At 39.3% G+C, this 20,254-nt stretch overlaps 1 protein-coding gene across 3 annotated transcripts in view; it reads left to right on the top strand.

Moving 5' to 3' along the window:
* Window positions 1–20,254, top strand: part of STAU2 (staufen double-stranded RNA binding protein 2) — a 171,224-nt gene that overhangs the window by 76,676 nt on the left and 74,294 nt on the right. For all 3 annotated transcript variants that reach the window (XM_063392463.1, XM_063392455.1, XM_063392471.1), the window contains exon 12: window positions 10,787–11,094. In XM_063392463.1, coding sequence (XP_063248533.1) covers window positions 10,787–11,094 — 308 coding nt within the window. The remainder of the gene's footprint in view (window positions 1–10,786; window positions 11,095–20,254) is intronic.

Below are 20,254 nucleotides of genomic sequence, written 5' to 3' on the forward strand. Positions count from 1 at the left end.
AATCTCTTAACCCCTTTTTATGAGGGTTCCAATCGAGAGGCAACATTAATAATAAGCAGGTGATTAAAGTGTATCGTAGAATGTTAAAAGATTGGAATGAGTCTTAAAGATCATCTAGTCCCGACCACCCCTGCCTTTTGGAGGGACACCATCCATGAGACCAGATTGCTCAAGTACATATCCAGCCTGACTTTCAACACCAGGGTGTCTTGAATAAAAGAAATCACTTTTGTGCATGATCTTTCATGCACCTGTGCAGGATTTTTAAAAGGCAGTTCCAAACAAGTTCCACACTTTGAGATCAAAAATGTCACATCCCTTCAGGTATGAATATACTGGTTTATTTTTAAGAACACCACTTCTTGGTAGGTGAATTTACTCTTGAAGTTTTTTAAGTAATTTTTTTAAGTTAGCAAACTTTAAAAGAGGTAAAATGCAGAAGCATCCTCCCTTTTGTATCCTTATTAGAAGAGAAATGTACAGTTCACATTTCTTGTTACCATAAACATAACTTCCAGTGGTCTTGAAAATGTGAGGCTCTGAAATTGCTACATCTACTATTTGGCAGCTTTTATTCATATTTCCAGTAATTTTATTCCAGGAAAACAATTGTGTCCTGCTAGGGCAGGGTATTGTGCATCAGTTTCCTTTTGCAGACAGATAGTCTTTCTTTGTGTGCTTAATGCTCTGTGTTCCATGTGAGTCAAATAAAACTGGAGTAGTAAAGGGAATTTTTGTACTTCAGTACAATAGAAAACAAAAATCATAACAGTTCTATATTTCAATACACTTGAAGAATATACATCATTGTACTCTGATGTCGTTTGTTTTTGCTGAGAAATACCCTACAGTCTGTATATCCTCCTAGTTACTAGCTTAATATATTATTTAGTATTCCCTATTAAATGTTCTTGAAAATTAACTTCCCCTGCTGCCCTCTATCATGTTACTCTTGCTTTATCCATGTGACAAACCTCACTCTTGTTCCTCCTACTCACTGGCAAAGCTTCTTCCCACAGGTTTACTTCTTTACCTTTCTTCTTCATTTCACAATTTCAAAGAAAGATGAAACATAAAGCTGTTGGTTTCTTGGTTTGGGATATCTTTGACATTCTTCACATGTGAAATGGCAAGAACATTGAGGTTTTTTCCCTTATGCTTCTGGAAGAGACTTTGAGAGACTGAGCAGACTAGAAGCATTTGGAGCCCATACAGAAGATGTTTACTATAAACAGAATCTCATTTATCTCTCTTGATTTGACTTAAGTAGTTATCAACAGAAACAAAACATGCAACAAATAAACAATCCTATTACAAAGTGCATTTTCATGGGAACATGTTTTTGTTTTGTATTTCTGGATGGGATAACCACAAACATCATACAGGATGTGTTCTAGGAGAAGTTGTAGATGAGCTATGAAGAGCAGTATAAAAATAAAAGTAAAATGTAACTGTGTTTTTATATATTATAATTCTAAGAAGGAAAAAAAATTACCATAATTATTTTTACATGTTTCCCAAGTTCAGTTTTACATTGTATAGTTTTCCTTTACCTATTTCTAACAATTTTGGGAGCCACAAAGTACTGAAAAACTGATAATTCAAAAAAAGTCCCCCACATTCAGAGCAATCATACCTCTCTGTAAAGGACAGACTCTTTGTTTTTCTTGCCTAATATTTTATTACCAGGGATTTGTGTATGACTTTACAGTCTTTGTTCTTTGGAGTACATCTGCTCCTGCTGTTTGTTCACCACCTGAAATCATAACCATTTGTTTGTGACATCACAATTAGTTACTGGGAAGATGATTAGATTGTCACCAACAGATGATTATGATTTCAGATGGTAAATGAGCAGCAGGAGCAGATGATCTCCTAAGGAACAAAGATACTTGAGCTCATACAATTGTTCTCAGTGACCAAAAAAAAAAAAAAAAAAGAAAAAGGAGAGAAAAAAGCAAATAGTTATTCTGAAGAGTTTCTTTAGTCTGTAATGAGGAAATTTGATATTTTTCTGTAAATAACATTTATTTGAGTATTTTTAAAAGTCTACTTCAATATTAGATTAAGAAATATAAATGAAGAAATTTAAACAATACAAATAAGATTTGGTGTTATTTTAAGCCCTAAATGTATAGCTACATTCAGATCTGTACTTAGATGTTTCTTCACCAGCTTTCAGAGAAAATGAATGCAACATAAATTACGTATTTATGAAATTTTACATACTGATACATCTTCACATTGAAGGAAACAAAATTTATGTGAACTTTGTAGTTCTGGCCCTCAATAGTTTCAGAAAGATATTTTTTATATAGTCCTCTAATTGCTTTTCAGATGGGATTTTGGTGAAGATCTATTCCAGTAGATAATTTAATGCCCCAGTGTTTCCATGAGCAGGAACAGAAGTCTAGAGTTTGGAAATAAAGGTTTTGTTTTGTAATTTAGGCATTTTTGATTGTAATGTTTGTGTGTTATATTTTGCTGAAATATGTAATTCTTTTGGGTATATTTCAAAGGCGATTTATAGTGGATTGTGTGCATTTTTACTTGCTAAGTGCTGCTGTTGCATTGGACTTGGCTTCTGAATTGCTTCCAAATTTACTCAACTTTGTCAATTGTAATGCACTCTTGCTAGGAGTACACTGATGTTTCTCTAAGTGTTTGCTGAATTATTTCCCATTCTGACTAGAAACCACAGTAAAGGGATTGACAACACCACTTACTTGGTGAAAGGCCACAGAACAGTAATTTTCCATCTGTTTATTTTCATATTTTTGTTCTGTTTTATGGGGATTTTTTAGCTAACAACTGTCAGTTGAGCATTGTACCATCAGTGGAACAGTTCCTTCAGCTGAGCCATTTGTCCTCACTTTATATGCATCACAGCCTTGTCTAGAGTCTCTTATCACAGCTGGTTATGTTTAAATAATACCTTGCCTCGGCAACTGCTGAGTTGATTTGCTAATTATCTAATTAAATTTTCTTTCTAACTGAAGACATAGGAAAATTAAATTTAGAAGCAGAGGAGGTTTGTTCAATTTCATTTCTTTCCTAATTTACTGAAGCTAGGAAATCTATGCTGCATTTGGCATTATTAATAACGGATGGGTTATTTTTCAGTTTCATCTAACAATGAAAATTTTATTCAGCGTAACACCAATTAAATGCAGCTTGCAGATATTTTTTAATAGTTGAAAGAACTTCTAAAACACCTAATAATAGAAAACATATTAACAAAGCAGGGAAGGAGTGTTGTTTTTTCTTTGCTGTTTTGAGAACTAAAGACAAGAGCCAAATTAGCATTTTTTTATGTGAGTGGAATTTGGGCTCAGCTCTGGAGCGTAAGACAACAACTGCAAGTGGTCCTTCTCCTACATTTCCCCTTTTGAGATGCTCAGTTAAGTGCCTAAAGTTCTGCAAGTTTTGCATCTTCAGAGACGATGATTTCTTGCTGAGTTTAGAGTACAATGTGTATTTATAAAGAGCCTAGTGTTTTAAGCATATGCCCAGAGCATTGGAGACTTAGTTTCCTTCTTCAGCAGAAGGAGAGTATTCATGGAGTGCAGAGTAATCTGGATAATGGCAGCTGCCTTTTGGAGATGTGTATCTAATACGATTTGCAGCCAAAAAAGGAAAAATCAAATGCTATTAAAATATAGAAAATTCACAGGGAAGGAGTGGTCCAAAGTAATCATGACTGTAGTTTGCCTGTTGATTGCAACTCTTGTGAATGAAAGTGCAGATGTGTATTCAGGTGTTCTCTGGCTGGTTTACAGATATTCTGCATATTTTAGATACAGGTTAAAAAGAAAGAGAAACCTGCTGCCTGATTCTTGAGTAGTATAGGTTGTGCATATGTAAGAAATAGAGACTTGGGCTATGAGGTCTGTGGTTTGGGTGCACACAGGATAAGAAGGAACTCGAGTCACTTGTCTGGGAGACTGCTTAGCCATGAAGCTTTTGATGTATAAAATGTATAAAGAGGAAGCAGCCACCATGACAGGAGACAGCCAGCTCTATGGATAATTTCAGATAATTTATCCTTGTGTTTTTACCAGACTCCTAAAAAGCCAATATGAGTTATCCAAGGCTGCTAGTCTATTTCTTTGAAAAAATCTGCACATGAAGTAGAAATGCAGACCTCTTTTTTGATGTTAATTCTCAAATTCAAATTTAATTATGTAATCATGCTAAGTTTGGTTTCCTGTCTTCAGGTGAGAAAATGGAGCAGTATCACATAATTCACCTCAGTACAGTGTTACTCTAAATACTTCCACTATTCTGGAATCTTTTCTCCTTTTCCAACTCCCTTCCCTCCAACCTGGAACCCACCAGGTACCTCACCTTTAGTCTAGGATAATTATGTCCTTGAAAAATTGAATCTCCTGAACTGAAACTTGGTTGCTGTCAAAACTAAAACTTAATTCTCCACTCTTTCCTCTGTGCCCTTTCAACATCAAACACCACTTTCTCCTTCTCTGATTTCCTCCTCACTCATGTGTGCTGTGCTTGTTGATGGCCCCCTTGGCCTTCTTAGCTTTGGCAACCTCTCTGTCCTTGCCTAGTAGATTTGCTCATCCTCTCATCTCTTCTGTGGGTCAGGCCTTTGCTTTCATCATCACCATTCTCATTTCTCTCTCATCGGTTAATGAATAGTCTTGCCTGCACAGGTTGCACTTAGGCACTCTCCTAGATTGCTTTACCCCCCCAAACATCACTTTCTTGCAGCTGTTACGAGCACCTTGATCTGCCAGCTCACTAGCTTGATTTGCTGCTGCTCCTATTTTGCTGATCCTCTTTACTGATAAGAATACTGACCTTCCTTCTGTATTTTGATTGGTTATTTTCTGAACCTACTCAATCTTAATCTTTGGTTATGTGGTACATGGACATATTGCTGGGAAATTATGATGCAGAAATTACGTAAAAGTTACGATGGAAATGTTTCATCTGTCTGTTGGAATATTTCATAGAATATCCTGCAGAAATTTCCCATTGCAAACACTACATCTTATTTTTTACCAAAATCTTACGTATTCAAGCAGGAGTAAAGCTGGGGGAGAATTCAAAGGACTTTCTTCACGTGAGTTAAATGCCAAATGTTACAGAAATGCATATAATTTAAGTCCTGCAATACTGCAATTTCTATTTTGGCTATACAGAAAAAAGTCGAGTAAAATTAGAGATATTGAGACCTGATTTCATGAAAACTAAATAGTATTTAATTCAGTATCATGGTTATTTTAAGGTTAAACAAAAGTTAGTATTCTAATGAGTGACTTTATATAACATCGGTTTGTTTAAGGTCATGTAGACGAGATCTTTTGATTGAAAGACATTGTGTAATGACAAAACATTTTTTCATGTCTGAATATTGCAGTAGCTGGTGACTTAGAAATACCACAGATAGCTGTGTTAAGTAGGTAATGATTGCAGCTTGGTATTTCAAGCCAAGACTGTGTGTAGACAATTGCTGAGAACATAATGGCCATACTATTTGCCTATTCCATTGTTTGACTGACCTTTTCTGAGTTCCTACTGAGGTAATAAAATTTGGAAATATTCTAGTATATAAATAGCCTTTTACACTGAGTGGGGCATAAAAACATAATTTCTTTTTATTAAAATATTTACATTTTTCAGACTTGTTACTGAAGTAGCTATTTGGTTTTGTAAATCTAATGACATTTTTTATGTCATTAGATTTGTAATGGGCCATATTTTAGGGCTTGTTGCGAACCTGCCAGTTCCTGACAGTTACTCCTGTCAGGGAGTAGTTATTGCATTTGAGTATCCCCCATGCTTCTTAAGTTCTTATCCATTTTAATGTACAAAAATGTGAAGTCAAGATTAGATCCGGTTTTAACTTTTCCTTCCTACAGCCTTACTACAAGGTTTTTCTCTGTACTTTATGTACCACATTATAAAAAGGCTTTACTCAATGTGACTACAGATAGCATAATCTGAAATAAAGCTTTTTGATGATTATCTAGCAAGTATTTTATTCAGTTCCAAAAATACTGTTATATGAACTTATGAACAGTCTTTTCTTCGTCTAGTGATGGGTTATTTCAAATACCAGGGTACTGAACTTAATTTATGAGCGTATCATACACAGAATTATACCATGGTTTACCCAGCATCATTGCACAAGAGAGGAAAGTACTCCTGTGTGCCATGTCTCACATCTGGTTGTAGTGCTGGGAAGAGCGTGTGCTCTTCAGCAGGGTGAAGGGAAGTCATATTGCAGCTGGCACTGCTTCTGACACATGAACAAGTATAGCTTTTCTGGAAGATAAGCAAGAACTTGGGGAGAAAACTGTATTCTCCAGGAAAGAATAAGGTTGTGGTTTAGACCAAGTAAAAATATGAGAAGTCAATGAGTGCCCCTGAGCCGGAGAAGTCATTGAGTGAAGGCAGAGGAAGAGTATCCTTACAGTGCTGATTAAGTATAGAAGAGAAAATTAGCACTGACATATATATATATATATGTATATGTGCAGATTGACAACACAAGCCTGGTTCTGTAGGCCGTCTTGTGGAGTTGAATGATAGAACTGAAATCACTTCTCATGTTTTCTGATCTTCCTGACAGAAACAGAAAATTAGACATAAGACACCAGTAGTACCTATGTAGACTTATAGCTGTGAGTGCAGGCAATGCTGTCATCACTCTGAACTTTTCTTAATTTAGTAGCCCACTGCTGTGGGGTAACTTGTCACTGTTCCTGTATCAGCAAATTCCATTTTTGCAGTCTTACTACACTGAGGCTTGTTTAGTAATATTGTCAGTTGTTCTTCTTCACCCCATTCCTCATGCAGGCAGTTCTTCCAATGGTTAGTTTTGTTTACCACAAACTCCAGAAAGTGGAGGACCTTTTTGCAGAAATGTCCCCGTCTTCCCAGCCAAGGGGACACTGAAGAGGAAGGGTTAGGGATAAAAATGACATCATTCAAACAGAACTTTTGGAGATTTGTCTCTATTATGGCTGCTGTGAACAAAGGTGAAATCAAAGCACTGAGATTACATTTCCAAGGCAAGGCTCATGAGGGGTTGTTGGGCCATTTTGTACCTTGTTCACACATTTGCCTTGGAGTCCAAGCTATTTTGCAGTTACCTGGTAAGTGACAGCAAAAGTAGGCAATGGAAAATGAAGAAATTTATTCTTAGGTAAGAAAGGTCTTTGGTATGTTTTCATAGACTTCAGAAGATTGTGAGAGACTGCTAACAATTACTGCCAGTGATGAATAAGACATGTTTTTTAAATGTTAGTGATTACATTGCATACCTAGCCTGCATATTCTTGTAGCACATTTGCCCACAGGTTTAAATAATATAAATGGAAATTATTTTAACATGTTTCATAAATGTGCCTCTAAGTTAATGTCCAGCAGAAGGTGCAGTGTTGTTGGTCTATTATAGATCCTGTGACTCCTAATAATTATGATTCTTCCTGTGGAGTATGGTGAAACTTGTATGAGATAAATATTTAGTGGACACAAAGCTTTTTTCTTAGCTGAAAAATAAAAAAGGATGAAAATGTTTGCTTTGAGATGTTCTCCCACAATGCATAAAGGTGTTAGAGGATAGTATTTCTTTCTCCCATGCTTTTTAATCAACTGATTGTTAGAAGACAAATTAAGATAATTTCTGAAGGGTTCTTTTGTTCTTGCACTTAATCCTCTGTTGTTGTATTCCTTGTCATTTGATAACTCTAGTACTGTAACTAAATATATTTATACATTTCCTATAATACAGCAGATTTGAAGTTAGCAGGCAACAGTGAGGAATGATATGTCAGTAATATGTCAAAAATAGATAATGAATTACAGTTAATATATGTTTTATTGAAGTTTTCAAAGGGATCAAGTTTTTATTGGCTTTTTAAAACAAGTTTGTAAGAAGCCTCATGAAACATAGGCCCTGAATATAAAAAGTTAATGTCTTGCAACTACATTAATGTAATGTCTAGAATATTACATTACTTTGTTTCCAGAGATAATCAATGATGGTAATATAATATCAGCCTCTCAGAGCCAATGTATGATTTAAATTAATTATTGCTTATAAAGCACTTTGAAGTCTTTAGCAGTAAGGTGTTGCAAAGTGTAAAAGTACTATTATTAATTTAACATCACCATTAAAGTCGGTACTTTAAGAGCATTTGCTATACTCTGCTCAATATCTTTCTATTCATCATATGCTGCATATTAGTTATTTTAACATTTAGAAAGCTTAGTAATCTGGAAGTATTCCAAACCATTGTTCCAGACAGCAGTTAGATATTTGGGTGGATCATGTAAAAACAGTGAAATGGCTGAGAAAGCATGTAAAATGTTTGTTTTAAATAATATTACATCAATGGAACAGACATCTGCACCACTGAACTTGATTTTCAACTTCTTTAAACCTTTTTTAAGTTAACATTGTACTATGTTTTTCTAAAATTGAAAGGGGGGGCTAATATCATGTTATTTCTAAACAAATAGACTGTTTTATCTTTTGTTCAGTTTTCATTTCTGTTTCTGAAATATTCGTGGGAAATCCGATTTACAGTGGGCAGTTCTTAGGAGGTGGTGAACACCTGCCACTCAGTGTTTTTATTGCTGCTTGGTTTTGTAACCTAATGTCAGCTATCAAGATCTGCTTTGTTTTTGTTTTTTTTTCAATTTTCATTAATCTTGTGTCTTCTGAAAGACTTTAAAAATACTGGCAGAGGTAGGCCTTGGAGGTTACAGTCTCAGGGAAAGCGTATAAAGTCTCTCTTCTCATATAGTGATTATGTGCCCTAAAATAATGCTGTGTATTTACACAGATATTTATCTATTAGATTATATTTGAAATTGTCCCAGATGGAGAAGAAGAAATTTTAAGGATCCTATCCTCCATCTTTCCCAGCAGCATTGTCTTGAATTTGTGCTTAGCTCTGGAGTTCAGCTCTGGAGTTCAGTCTACTGCCTTTGGAGCCATTTCTAAACTAAGTAAAAGGAGCCTTAATGTTCAAGATCCAATCAGACTCCCCAGCCCTATGGAGGTAGGTGGGGAGAGCAGTCAGGTGAATAACAGATATGTCTTTGTAAATTATGTAAGCAGATGTTCCAGATTTCTAAAAGCAATATGAATTTAAAAGCCAAATGTACAAGTAAATCAATTAAAAGATTCACCTGTAAGCAGTTTGCTGAGTCGGCAGTGAGGAAGTTCCATTTTCACCATGTAGTTGAAAATGAGGATATTAATTACAGGTAATATTTTTTGAGTCTTCTCCTTGTGGTAGACATTTTATTTAAAAGTACTACTTGCACTTCTAGGATTAGAGGAATCTTTCCTAGGGACTGGAAATTAATTTCCTCCTCTTCTTTGAATTTATTCTACTTTCTGAGATTAATTTAATATGTACTGCAAATGAATTAAGCATTGAACTATTTGATTTCTCTTGGGATTACTAAATCAGTTAACAAACAGGTTTATTATGCCTAGAATGAAGTGCCATATGGCTCAGGTTCACTCATATTATATGCTGGAAGATTAAAGTATGTTCTTAATATGAAATTGCACATTTCAAGGCCATTTTCTGATGTATTAATAATAAGAAAGAGGTTTTTCCTCTTGTATCAGCCAACTGATTATTTGTGTTTCCAAAAAATGCTTCATTGTGTAAGAAAACTAGCAAACTTGAGACTTCATTCTGCATGTTTCCATGCACAGGACTATCAGCAAAACTGATAGTTTTGCTTCTGCTTGGAAACAGAAGTATGTGCTTCTGTTTTGCTTCTGCTTGGAAACAGAAGTATGTACTTCTGTTTCCAAGCAGGTTTAGGGTTGAGATATTTTCTAAAAAGGAATTAAAAATGTTTAAATATAGATATATTATCCCTACTTTATGTGCCACTGGAAATATTTAGATGTAATTCACATGAATAAATTTAGCTCTTTTTAATGTTTACCTTAACTCCTATTGATATTACGTAGGACACCTATATGCTTTCATTTTTCAGTGTAAATGTTCTCAAAGGCAAGTAGCTATTTGAAAACTATAGGATATGCAGCTAAATAAATAAATAAATAAATTCCTTTTCACTGCAGAGCAGTCAGTCATTAGCACAGTAACACTGTGGCTTCAGGGCAATTTAAGATCTTTTAACCACAGGCTGCCCTTGTGATTCAGCAAACACTTTAAGCCAGCACTTGAGGCAGTGCTGCCACTGTAAGGAACCACACTGCCCTTCCTTTGCCTCCAGCAGCTCATTCTCGTGAACACCCCTGCAAGGTCCTACAGGTGCTGGTGCTGGCAATAGAGCAGCTGGGGAGTGCAAACACCGGCTGTAGGTGGGAGAAAAAACTAAACTACTTCTGGTGGCAACAGTGCTGATGTAGACTAGTTTCAATTATTTGTGATAAAACAGCCTAAGTTATTGTATCTTGATAGGAGGCAGAAGAATTTAGGAAAATAATGATTGCGCTACTATTATGAAGTAATATCTGTTCCTCATGGTTTGTAGGTCTCCAGATATTTTTTGTTCATATTGTGTATTCTATGCTAGCCACAGATTTAAAGTTAAGATTTGTACTATTTTAAAAAGAGCTGGGGAAGAGGAAGAAGAGGGGCACATCAGATCATCTTTGTTTCTAAATAAATTAGGTGACTTCAATTACAGTTACTGTAAAAAAAAATACTGCCTCTAAATTCTTATTTGTTTTTCCCTATAAAATATGTTAATGAAAATTGTCTACCTGTCAAACCCATTCTAAAGTAATGAGAACGATCTTTGGTTTTGTTTTCAGCACCAAAGGGAATACTCCATCTCTCTCCTGATGTATATCAAGAGATGGAAGCAAGCCGCAACAAATCAGCCTCTGGTACCACTGTAAGCTATTTGTCGTCCAAAGAAATGAGCCAGACTTCTAGCTCTTTCTTCAGCATATCTCCTACAACAAATAGCACAGCCACAATTGCCAGGGAACTTCTCATGAACGGAACATCCCCAACTGCCGAAGCCATAGGTCTAAAAGGAATATCTCCTGCTTCCCCCTGTTCTACAGTGCAGCCTTCAAAACAGCTGGAATATTTGGCAAGGATTCAAGGCTTTCAGGTATGGGAGGGGGAAAATGAAGCTCTTCAGCCAGAATCATAGCATTGTCATCAAGGTTTCACTCTTGCCTTCTTGAATGTGGGCATGCATGTAACTTATCTTGTAAAATTAGCTGGTGTCTGAGGCAGTTTCTGGGTCCAGGAGATACAGATTTCCACCAATATTTGCATCCCTCCTTCTCTTTTGTTCCTCCTTTACATTTATCTTACTGCAGCCCATCTTTCTCTCCTATGTCTCTTCTCCTTAAATAATTACAGGCTTAAATTATGTTTTTAACATGCACTTCTTTGAGAGTCTTCCCTCTTGGTTTCTCCCTTTGACTCTGATCCAGAAGCTACTGATGCACCATCTTACCTTTGCATTTGTCTTCTAGACCAGGTCATTAAAGTAGTGGTTTTTTGCTTCCCACCCTACACCTCTTAAATGTAACTTGATGTTTTGGTTTAGGAATGGTACTACCCAATTTGGTGTCCCACTGACACTCTCGAGACCACTGCCACTCACTCACTCTCCCCCTCCCTCTCCCACCTCCCCTTGTGGTGGGCTGGAGAGGAGAATTAGAAGCATAAAAGGTAAATAATCATAGTTTGTGATAAGAAGAATTTATTGGAAATTGTTACCATTTACCAGTGAGATAAGAAAATGAACAGTAACAGCAACAATGCTAATGACAGAGGGTAGAAGAAATGAACAATTCCCACGGAAACCCCCTGAGAACAGCCAACACCTGACCACACCCTCTGCCATGCTTACTTGACCGGAAGAGACTCCCTCCCCCAAACCTGGCAATGACAGGAGGTGGTATAGAATAATGTCCAGGTCCTAACCCATGGCCCCTCCTGGCAACTGCAAAAATAAACCCTGTCCTTGCCAGAACCAGGACAGTGTCCACCCCTTATTCTATGCCATCTATAGCATGCCCAGATCCTACATATTCCAGCTGTAGATATGTATATACAATCAGAGGTATCATTTCCATAGTCAATGGCTGTTCCTGCACAGTGTCTGTTGCATTCATTTACTCCATGACTGTGGTTTCTGTTTGTCCCAGATGTTTTCCAGGGCAGGAGGGCTGGTGTGCTGTCAGCTGGTTGCAAGCTGCATCACAAATTCACTACTGGTGCATCTGGTGCAGTCCATACTCATTGTCCATCACAGTTACAGCCTACAGTGTCATTCAGCAACCAGTGTTACACAGTTCAACACTACAGACTGTTCTCACCCAAAAATATAAACCCCTGGAGGTACACATGGCGTTTTCCTGTCCTTCTGTATTACCCACCCAATGCACCCAGGTCCTTGAGCAAAAACAGTTCCATGGATGGGTTTGCCTTTCCCTGAGGCAGGACTAATCCAAGCTGTCTTCCCTAACACATTTGTCATATGCATAATGGAGGCTTACGGTGATTGCTTCTACCACAGTAAGCACATAGTGCTTGCCTTGGTGGGCTTGTGGGAGAATGGTATAAGTGGTTTGCCAGGCCTCCCCATATTTTGACGATTGATCCCCAGACCAGAGGGGCTTTACCCTCTTGGCCTGCTTGACCGCAGCACATGTTTCACAATTGTGGAATAACCTAGGAGATTGTGTCCATGCTTGAGTCCAGCCCTTGATCACAAGCCCATCTACGTGTTCCATCTCTTCTCTGATGACCTGAGGCATCATGGGCCCATTAAGCAAGAAGTAATAGCCTGATGTCCTGGCTTAAGTACCCTTTAGCTCTCCTGGGCCCTTCCTCTAGTGAGACTTCTGGTCTGGCAGCCACTCAGGAGCCGGGTTAGGGGCTTCAGAGATAGGGTGAGGAGCATTGCGTCCAGTGTGCCAGTGACTGGCAGTCACTATGGGGCTGGGACACGGGCTCTAGAGGATGGGGTCTGCAGAGCAGGGCATCGCCTCACCAGGGCAAGGCCCAACCTGCCCCTTTGCCCACACACACACCCAAAACGTTTTGAGCAAGCAGTCTCCTCCAGTCTCTCTCAATACCCAGTCAGGTTCAGTACATCTTCCAGTGCAGGAAGCTGTTGGGATCCCCTGTCACCCCAGAAACAGAGATGGATTCTGCCCATACGTATGTATCTTAGTGGCATAAGGGTACATTGTGCACTGGTGTCAATTAAAGCCTTAAACTCCCATGGGTCTGGTGTGCCAAGCCATCAGATCCACACAGTCCAAGAGATCCGATTGTTCCTTTCTTCCACCTTGCTGGAGGCAGGACCCCTCCAGTTCTGGTTGGTCATTGTATTTGTTGCTCACAAATAAATATGAACTGAAGGTACTTCAAGAGGATTGGAAGCAACATCAGCTTCCTGTTCTGTCTGAGGACTTGTCCACTGGAAACTGGAGTGGCATTTATCCTTGAAGGATTTCCTGCAGTGGTTGTTCTTCCTCCTAACTGATGTACCCGTGCTGCTGGGGCCCAAGTGGGTTTTCCATTCCACTTCCTGATGTCCTCTCCATGGTCATGCAAGTAAAACCACGGGTTACCTTGTGATGTGTACCCTCTCTCTCGAGCAGGGAGGCGATTGCTCCCAATAGCAAGGACTCCGGTCCACACTGGCGGGCCATGGGACATTCTTGCTCTAGCTTGTTCAAATCTTTCAAATCCGTCTGCCATCTTGGAAAGTCTTTCTGCAGCTGAGGTGCAGGTTGATAGGGAGGAAAAAACATGATCTTCAGATTGCCAGAGTCAGGCAGTCACCTGAAGCACTGTTTGTTCTCCTTCTTTCATTGCCATTAATGTCAATGGTGTATGATGATGGTGTGCTCTGCACAAACTTCCACCACATGGACTGTGTACACAGGACCTCATCTGGAGCTACAGAGGACTGCTCTTTATTTGAATCCCTGTAAATTAACTTCAGCACAGCTAATGCTCTCGGATACTGGATACCTTTCTCCATGGCATCCCACCTGCTTGGAGGCACTATTAGATCATTCTTGACAGAATACCCTTCCCTCTGCTTGACAGGAGTCACTTCCAGAGGCTGTGAATTTCTGTCCCCTTCCCAATCCCCTTGTCAATACCTGCATCCTGCGACAGGGATTCCAGTTGCTTGCCTTCATTACCATCTAGCTTCATATTGTGGGACACGATGTCCCAGGATAGGAGCCAGGTCACCAGGGGCTCTCCTGGCTGGTGGCTGACCTATTTTTGCTCACTGGTGTAGTGGTCAGATGCCAGGCACCCACCAAATCCAGTCTCTCACTCTCCTCTGCAGCTGGATGAGGGAGAGAAAATACAGTGAAGAATTCATGAGTTGAGGTAAGGACCAGGAGAGATCATTCATCAAATACTGTCATGGTCAAAACAGGTACTCCCCAGTGCATATCAACTTAAGAGACATGCACTGAATTTATTATTAACAAAATCAGAGCCAGATAATTAGAAATAGAATAAAAACCTTGAAAACATCTTCCCCTTGTAAGAAATGAGCTAACTTTTAGATACGGTTAAATGGGGACAGTTTAATCAAAGCAAAAGAAAACTGTTTATTAGTATGATTTCACTGAGCCAGGTGTACCTTTCTCCCCAGGAGCTGAACGCCTCCAACAAAATGGCTACAAAATATACCCTTGGATGAGTACTCAGGAACTTACATTCTATCCCGGCTTCCTATTTTCTGTGCTCTCCCCTCTCATCCTGCTTCCTTTTGGTCGGGTCTTCAACTCCACCCCTCTCCCAGCTCATGGCAACAGCCAGCAAGCCAGCAAAATCTAGACCACAAACAACAACACATAGAACCAACAACTTTCACTCTTTCACTTAACAACCTTTTGGCTTCAGCAAAATATTACCTCATCTCTCACACCTTTACCCCTCCCTTCTTTCCACCGACAGCGCAGGGAGATGGGGAATGGGGATTTTGGTCAGTTCATCACCTGTGGTTTCTCCCACTGCCCAGAGAGAGGAGTTGTTCCCCTGCTGCACTGTGGACTCCCTCCTACAGGAGACTGTTCTTCATTAACTTCTCCAGCCTGTCTATCTCATGAGCTGCAGTCCTCCCCAAACTGCTGCAACGTGAGTCCATCCCACGGGCAACAGTCCATTCCCAAACTGCTGCAGCGTGGGTCACTGTTCCATGGGGTGCAGTCCTTCAGGGACAGGCTGCTCCAGCACAGGAGAAAGGCTCCTCTCTTCACAGGTCTCCTGTGGGCTCACAGCCTCCTCTCAGGCACCCACCTGCTCCAATGTGGGGATCCTCCACAGGAGATCTCTGCATCCCCATGGATCTCCATGGGCTGCAGGGGCACAGCTGCTTCACCATGGCCAGCACCATGGGCTGCAGAGGAATCCCAGCTCTGGTGCCTGGAGCACCTCCTCCTCCTTCTTCTGCACTGACCTTGGTGTCTGCAGAGCTTTTCTTACATGTTCTCACTCCGCCCTTTTCCAGCCACAAATTCAACTGTGCAACAGCTTTTTATTTATCTTTCTTCTTCAGTCTGTTGTCTCAGAGGCATTACCACCATTTCTAACTGGCCCAGCCTTAGCCAGTGGCACATCCGTCTTTGGAACTGCCAGGAATCGGCTCTGCTGGACATGGAGAAAGCTTCTAGCAACTTCTTACAGAAACCACCCTTATAGCCAACCCCCCCACGAAACCCAGGCCATGCAAACCCAATACACCTGGGAATAGGGATCAGGTCATTATCTCTGGCCTTGCCTCTTCCTCCTCTTGAGAGGGCTCTACTTCTTTATCCATCAGGTGAGCTGATTTGGTCTTGGATTTCTTCTTCTGTGTAGGGGCAACTACTACGGGCACAGGTGGTTCCTTTGGTTCAACTGCAAAACAGGCCACAGTGCCTGTAGGTCTGTTTTCCTCCTCTTTCTCCTGAGGGTGCTGTCTACTATTGAACTGTGTCCAGTAAAGAGTAGCCAGGGCCCAGCACACTGCAATAAGTTGCCCTGTTCTCGAGTTGCCACAGCTCCTTGCAAATATTCTGTCACTTTGACAGGGTCCTGTAGTTTAGGGGTGAACTTTCAAACCATTGGAGCAGAAAATTTAAAAAAAACACAGTTTATTTTTTGCCATATTTCATGCCACTCATGACTATCTACCCTCAGGGCAGATCTCTGAATGAACTTCCTAGAAATCTCTTTCTTGACTCTAAACATGGTGTGGACTGAGGAGACCAGCGAGACTTAGCAACAAGAACATGCTTTCCTTAACATCCAAGGGAAATGCAAAATTTTCAAAAGCTGTTGTAACAGCTGAAGGAGGAAAAGGAGGTGAAAGACTGGGGAAAATCATCCTGCCTTGTTCCCCTTTACAGATTATGATTATAAAGACTCCCAAAGACAGTGCCCAAAGTCAAGGTAGGAGGGCAGCACTGAGAACACTTTTGAAATTACCCTCATTGGCCTTGATCAGTCATAGACTGATATCCCATAATACAGAAAAAAAGCAACCCCAATCCCTCTTCCTGGTCAGAAAAAGAACATCACAAGGAGCACATATAGGAATATAGGGGAACGTGGGAATACAGGATTAGGTACCACATGAACAGACCAAGCAACATTGCGACCAGCAGCTCTGGAGTTAATGCAACAAATGCTTAGATTGAATTTGTTTCTAAGCTGCTCTGGACAGGTCTTTTGTTACCTCAGCCCTTCAGGCCACACACTGGGTGCCACATAAGGCGGTCCTGGTTTAGGACGGGTACTCCCCAGTTTAGTGCTCCCACTGAGACTCTCCAAATCACATGGCACTCACTCACTCCTCCCTCCTGATAAACACGATGAAGAGGAAAATTGGAGACACAAAAGGTTAAGATAAGGACAACTTATTGGAAACAGCCATGAGATAAGAATTTGACCAATAGTAATGACAGAGAGTACAAGAATCACACATAACCCCCCACCAATAGAAATACCCAACCCTTCCCTCTGCCACACTTCTTGACCAGAAGGGACCCCTTTCACCCCAGAAGAGGCTCCCTTCCCACAGCAGTGATGTGAGGTGTTACAGAATAACCTCCAGGTCCTAGTCATGCCTCCTCCTGGCTACTGCAAAAGTTAACCCTTTCCTGGCTGGAACCAGGACACCTGAGAGTGGTGTTTAGTTCAGAAGGTGCAGCCTAGAAGCCAAGCTGGTGTTAGAGCAATGCAGAATGTTTTTGCCATCACAGTCAACACTAGAGAATGTAAGATGAACCATGCTGGGTCAGTGCATGAGTCCTTGTAAACTGTATCCAGCAATGCCGAATACCCTATATTTCATAGGACAGTGGCAGCCTCTGTAGTACATCCAGTAATTTCTGTGGTGTGGAAGTTAGGAAAAGGAAGCCTCTTCCCTATCCCATTACATGCAAAATTACATGTGTATATGGATAGTGGCTCATTTTGCAATGTTGAACCATCAGAGATGTATGTGGAAATATACTTTTTCCTGTCATAGGTTTTTGTTTTGAGTTTTGTTTTGTGTGGAGTTTTTTCCCTTTCCAGAATTGTGAATTTGTTTCATTTGTAGAGTTGGTTTCGTATGCTATAGCACATGTAATTTGATCATGTAACTAAATTCTAAAAATGGGAGGTTTCTTTTGCATGCCTGATAATGATTTTTTTCGTCAAAGCCCATGTAATTTACAAAGTATGCAGTTGTTGGAAGTGACTTAAAAAAAGGCTGCTAGAATTCAAGAAATAGTGTCAGATGTTCTGTTGGTATAAACAGCATAGTTAAATTACTTTTGCTTACATCAGATACCACCAGTTGTGGATCTGATCTAACACTGTTTGTGTCTAAAATGTACATTCAGCTTTCTTTTGGTCTTCATTTTTGAAATGTCATTTTTGCTTCATTCATTTGAATGTCCCTTAATGAAAGAAACAGTAATAGCCTCAGCCTCACTGTAGTAGAGTTAAGCTGCTAATAGGAATTCAGTTTTCCTGAATTCCATTTGTTAACTGTCTGCAGTAGAAACAGGTGAATTCTGATGAAAAGAAATCCAATCTGTGAAGTTTTCACTGCTCACTTTCACATCTTATCAGATTGCTTGTGTCTCCTAGTAATGGTTTATTTTCATAGAACTGATGCACAATTTATGTTACTGTTTTGGGTCCTTCTTGCCTACAGTATGTGGTTACTGTAAAATGATTAGTTGTGTTTGTCCTGGTGGGTTTTTTATTTTCATACTTTGCTTCTAGATGCTTTTGTAGAAACTGTTTTTAAAGGGTCTTAACCTTGAGCCAAAAAATATAATCCTTTTCATCCGTGAACTACACTGCTACTTTTTACTTGGCCCTAATACAAAGCAAGGAATTCGGTACAGAATCTTGATTATTAACATCTATCCGCTGTGTATGTAACTGATGGTTTTACATCATCTTGGCATGCTTTTTAACACCTCACTTGAATAAGCCTGGTATTGATGTGAAACTCTGCCACTGCTGGGTGGCTGAGCAGAGGTGGAGCAGTGAACAGAATCTCTGTGGGAAATGGCTCAGTGGCCTGTCAGGTGCATATCACAGGTCTCTTCACCATTTCAGCCTAGAAGGCTCTTTGTGTTTTAGAGTTTAAAAGCCGATTTCTTTACAGGTTAACTTTCTCAGGCATATTTACTAAAGGAGAAGACTACTGCATTTCCAAACTGCTAGCTTGTTTCATGTTTCCTGAATGACCCAAAATGATTTTTAAATTGTTAGCATGTATTTGTATTCTGGTCCAGATGATAACCATAGTTTTGTCTTTTCATTGAAGAACGTATACATTCTGTTCTGTTACAATGTATTTTTTGAATTTTTTAAAAAAATCAATAAATACTCATATGATGTTTCATTTGTAAATGTAAACAATGTTATTTCCTTATTTGAATGGTTTTCTTGAACTGCTTTAGCTGCAGGGGACACGTCTTTAAAACACATTTATTTAAGTTAAATTCTTCTAAACTGTTTGTATATGATCTCAGCCATGTTCTATTATAAGCCCTCAATATTAAGTTATTTGGACGAATGTATAGTTAAGTAGTAGAAAATTGCATTTTCATTCCTTATGATTTATTATTCTAAAGACATTTGTAATTGATAAGCAGCAGCTCAGTGTCACTGAAGAACAGGTGTTTAGCTTGGATACTTTCAAAGGTCAGGCTTCAAATTACCTGTGATAATTAAACACAAATTCTTCAAGCAAGCCTTTCCAAACTCTGAATAAAACATTTTAGTGCTTGCTTTGTATTTATGAATGCTATCTACCCAGTTAATTGTTTTGCAGACTTTGCCTGGAAATGGTTTAAAGGAAAATTCAGCTTTGGTAAAATTGTTATTTTTAAGTGACTATGTGGTATTTTGGCCATTGTTTTGTAACCAAACTAGGAAAGTTACAGTTATTTCTGCTGACCATTTAAGTGCAGTAAATTATTCAGAGAATTTGTTTAAATGGAAACATTTAGAGAAGCTGTTTACACATGTGTAACTTGAACCTCCAGTTTTTATTGAAGCAAAATGCAAGTTGCAGGTAGTCCAGTAGGAAATTCCACTGTGAATTTCGTCAAAGCAAAGATCATAAAAAATGTAAAATGCCAGGACTGAGTGCCCACATACGTGGCTGTAGGCATATTTGGCTTGCTACATTGGCAGGGCTTGGAGGTCTTAACTTTTCCTCCATAGTGGCTCCATGACAAAACCTCACACAGGATGTAGTTTCTATGTGATGTTCTCCTTCGATTGCAATGGTTACACAATTTTCTTTTCCCTTCCACATTTGTTTACTCGTTAACTGTTCCGTTTTATACATGGATATACTAAAATGTTTTATTGTGTGGCATTTCTAAATGTTTCTCCTTTCCCAATGGCACACATTTCTGAATGATTGCATGCACAGGAGAGGTCCTGCTGGATGCTCTAGAGTCAGGTTTACTTGTGGCTCATACATTCCAGTGCATGGGTTTGAATTGTTGGCAGGACTAGACCAAAATTCAATTTCTACACTTGTATTAGGGTTGACACTGAGCTCAAACCTTTCCCTACAGTGGCCTTAAAGAAAACAAAACACTTTGTGGAGGTTGGATTTGGAAATCAGTGTAGGAGTGCTTGGATCTCACTGCTGAGATATGCATGTGAGGAGAGTTTCAGGGAAATTCAACCCTCAGTGGATTTCAAGGAAGGAGCTGTAGTTTTGGTCTGATTTGTACATAGCTGATGATTTCTCTGAGGAGGTCAGATTTTAG

This window comes from Prinia subflava, chromosome 1, assembly GCF_021018805.1.
Source record: "Prinia subflava isolate CZ2003 ecotype Zambia chromosome 1, Cam_Psub_1.2, whole genome shotgun sequence".
NCBI classification, from domain to species: Eukaryota; Metazoa; Chordata; class Aves; order Passeriformes; family Cisticolidae; genus Prinia; species Prinia subflava.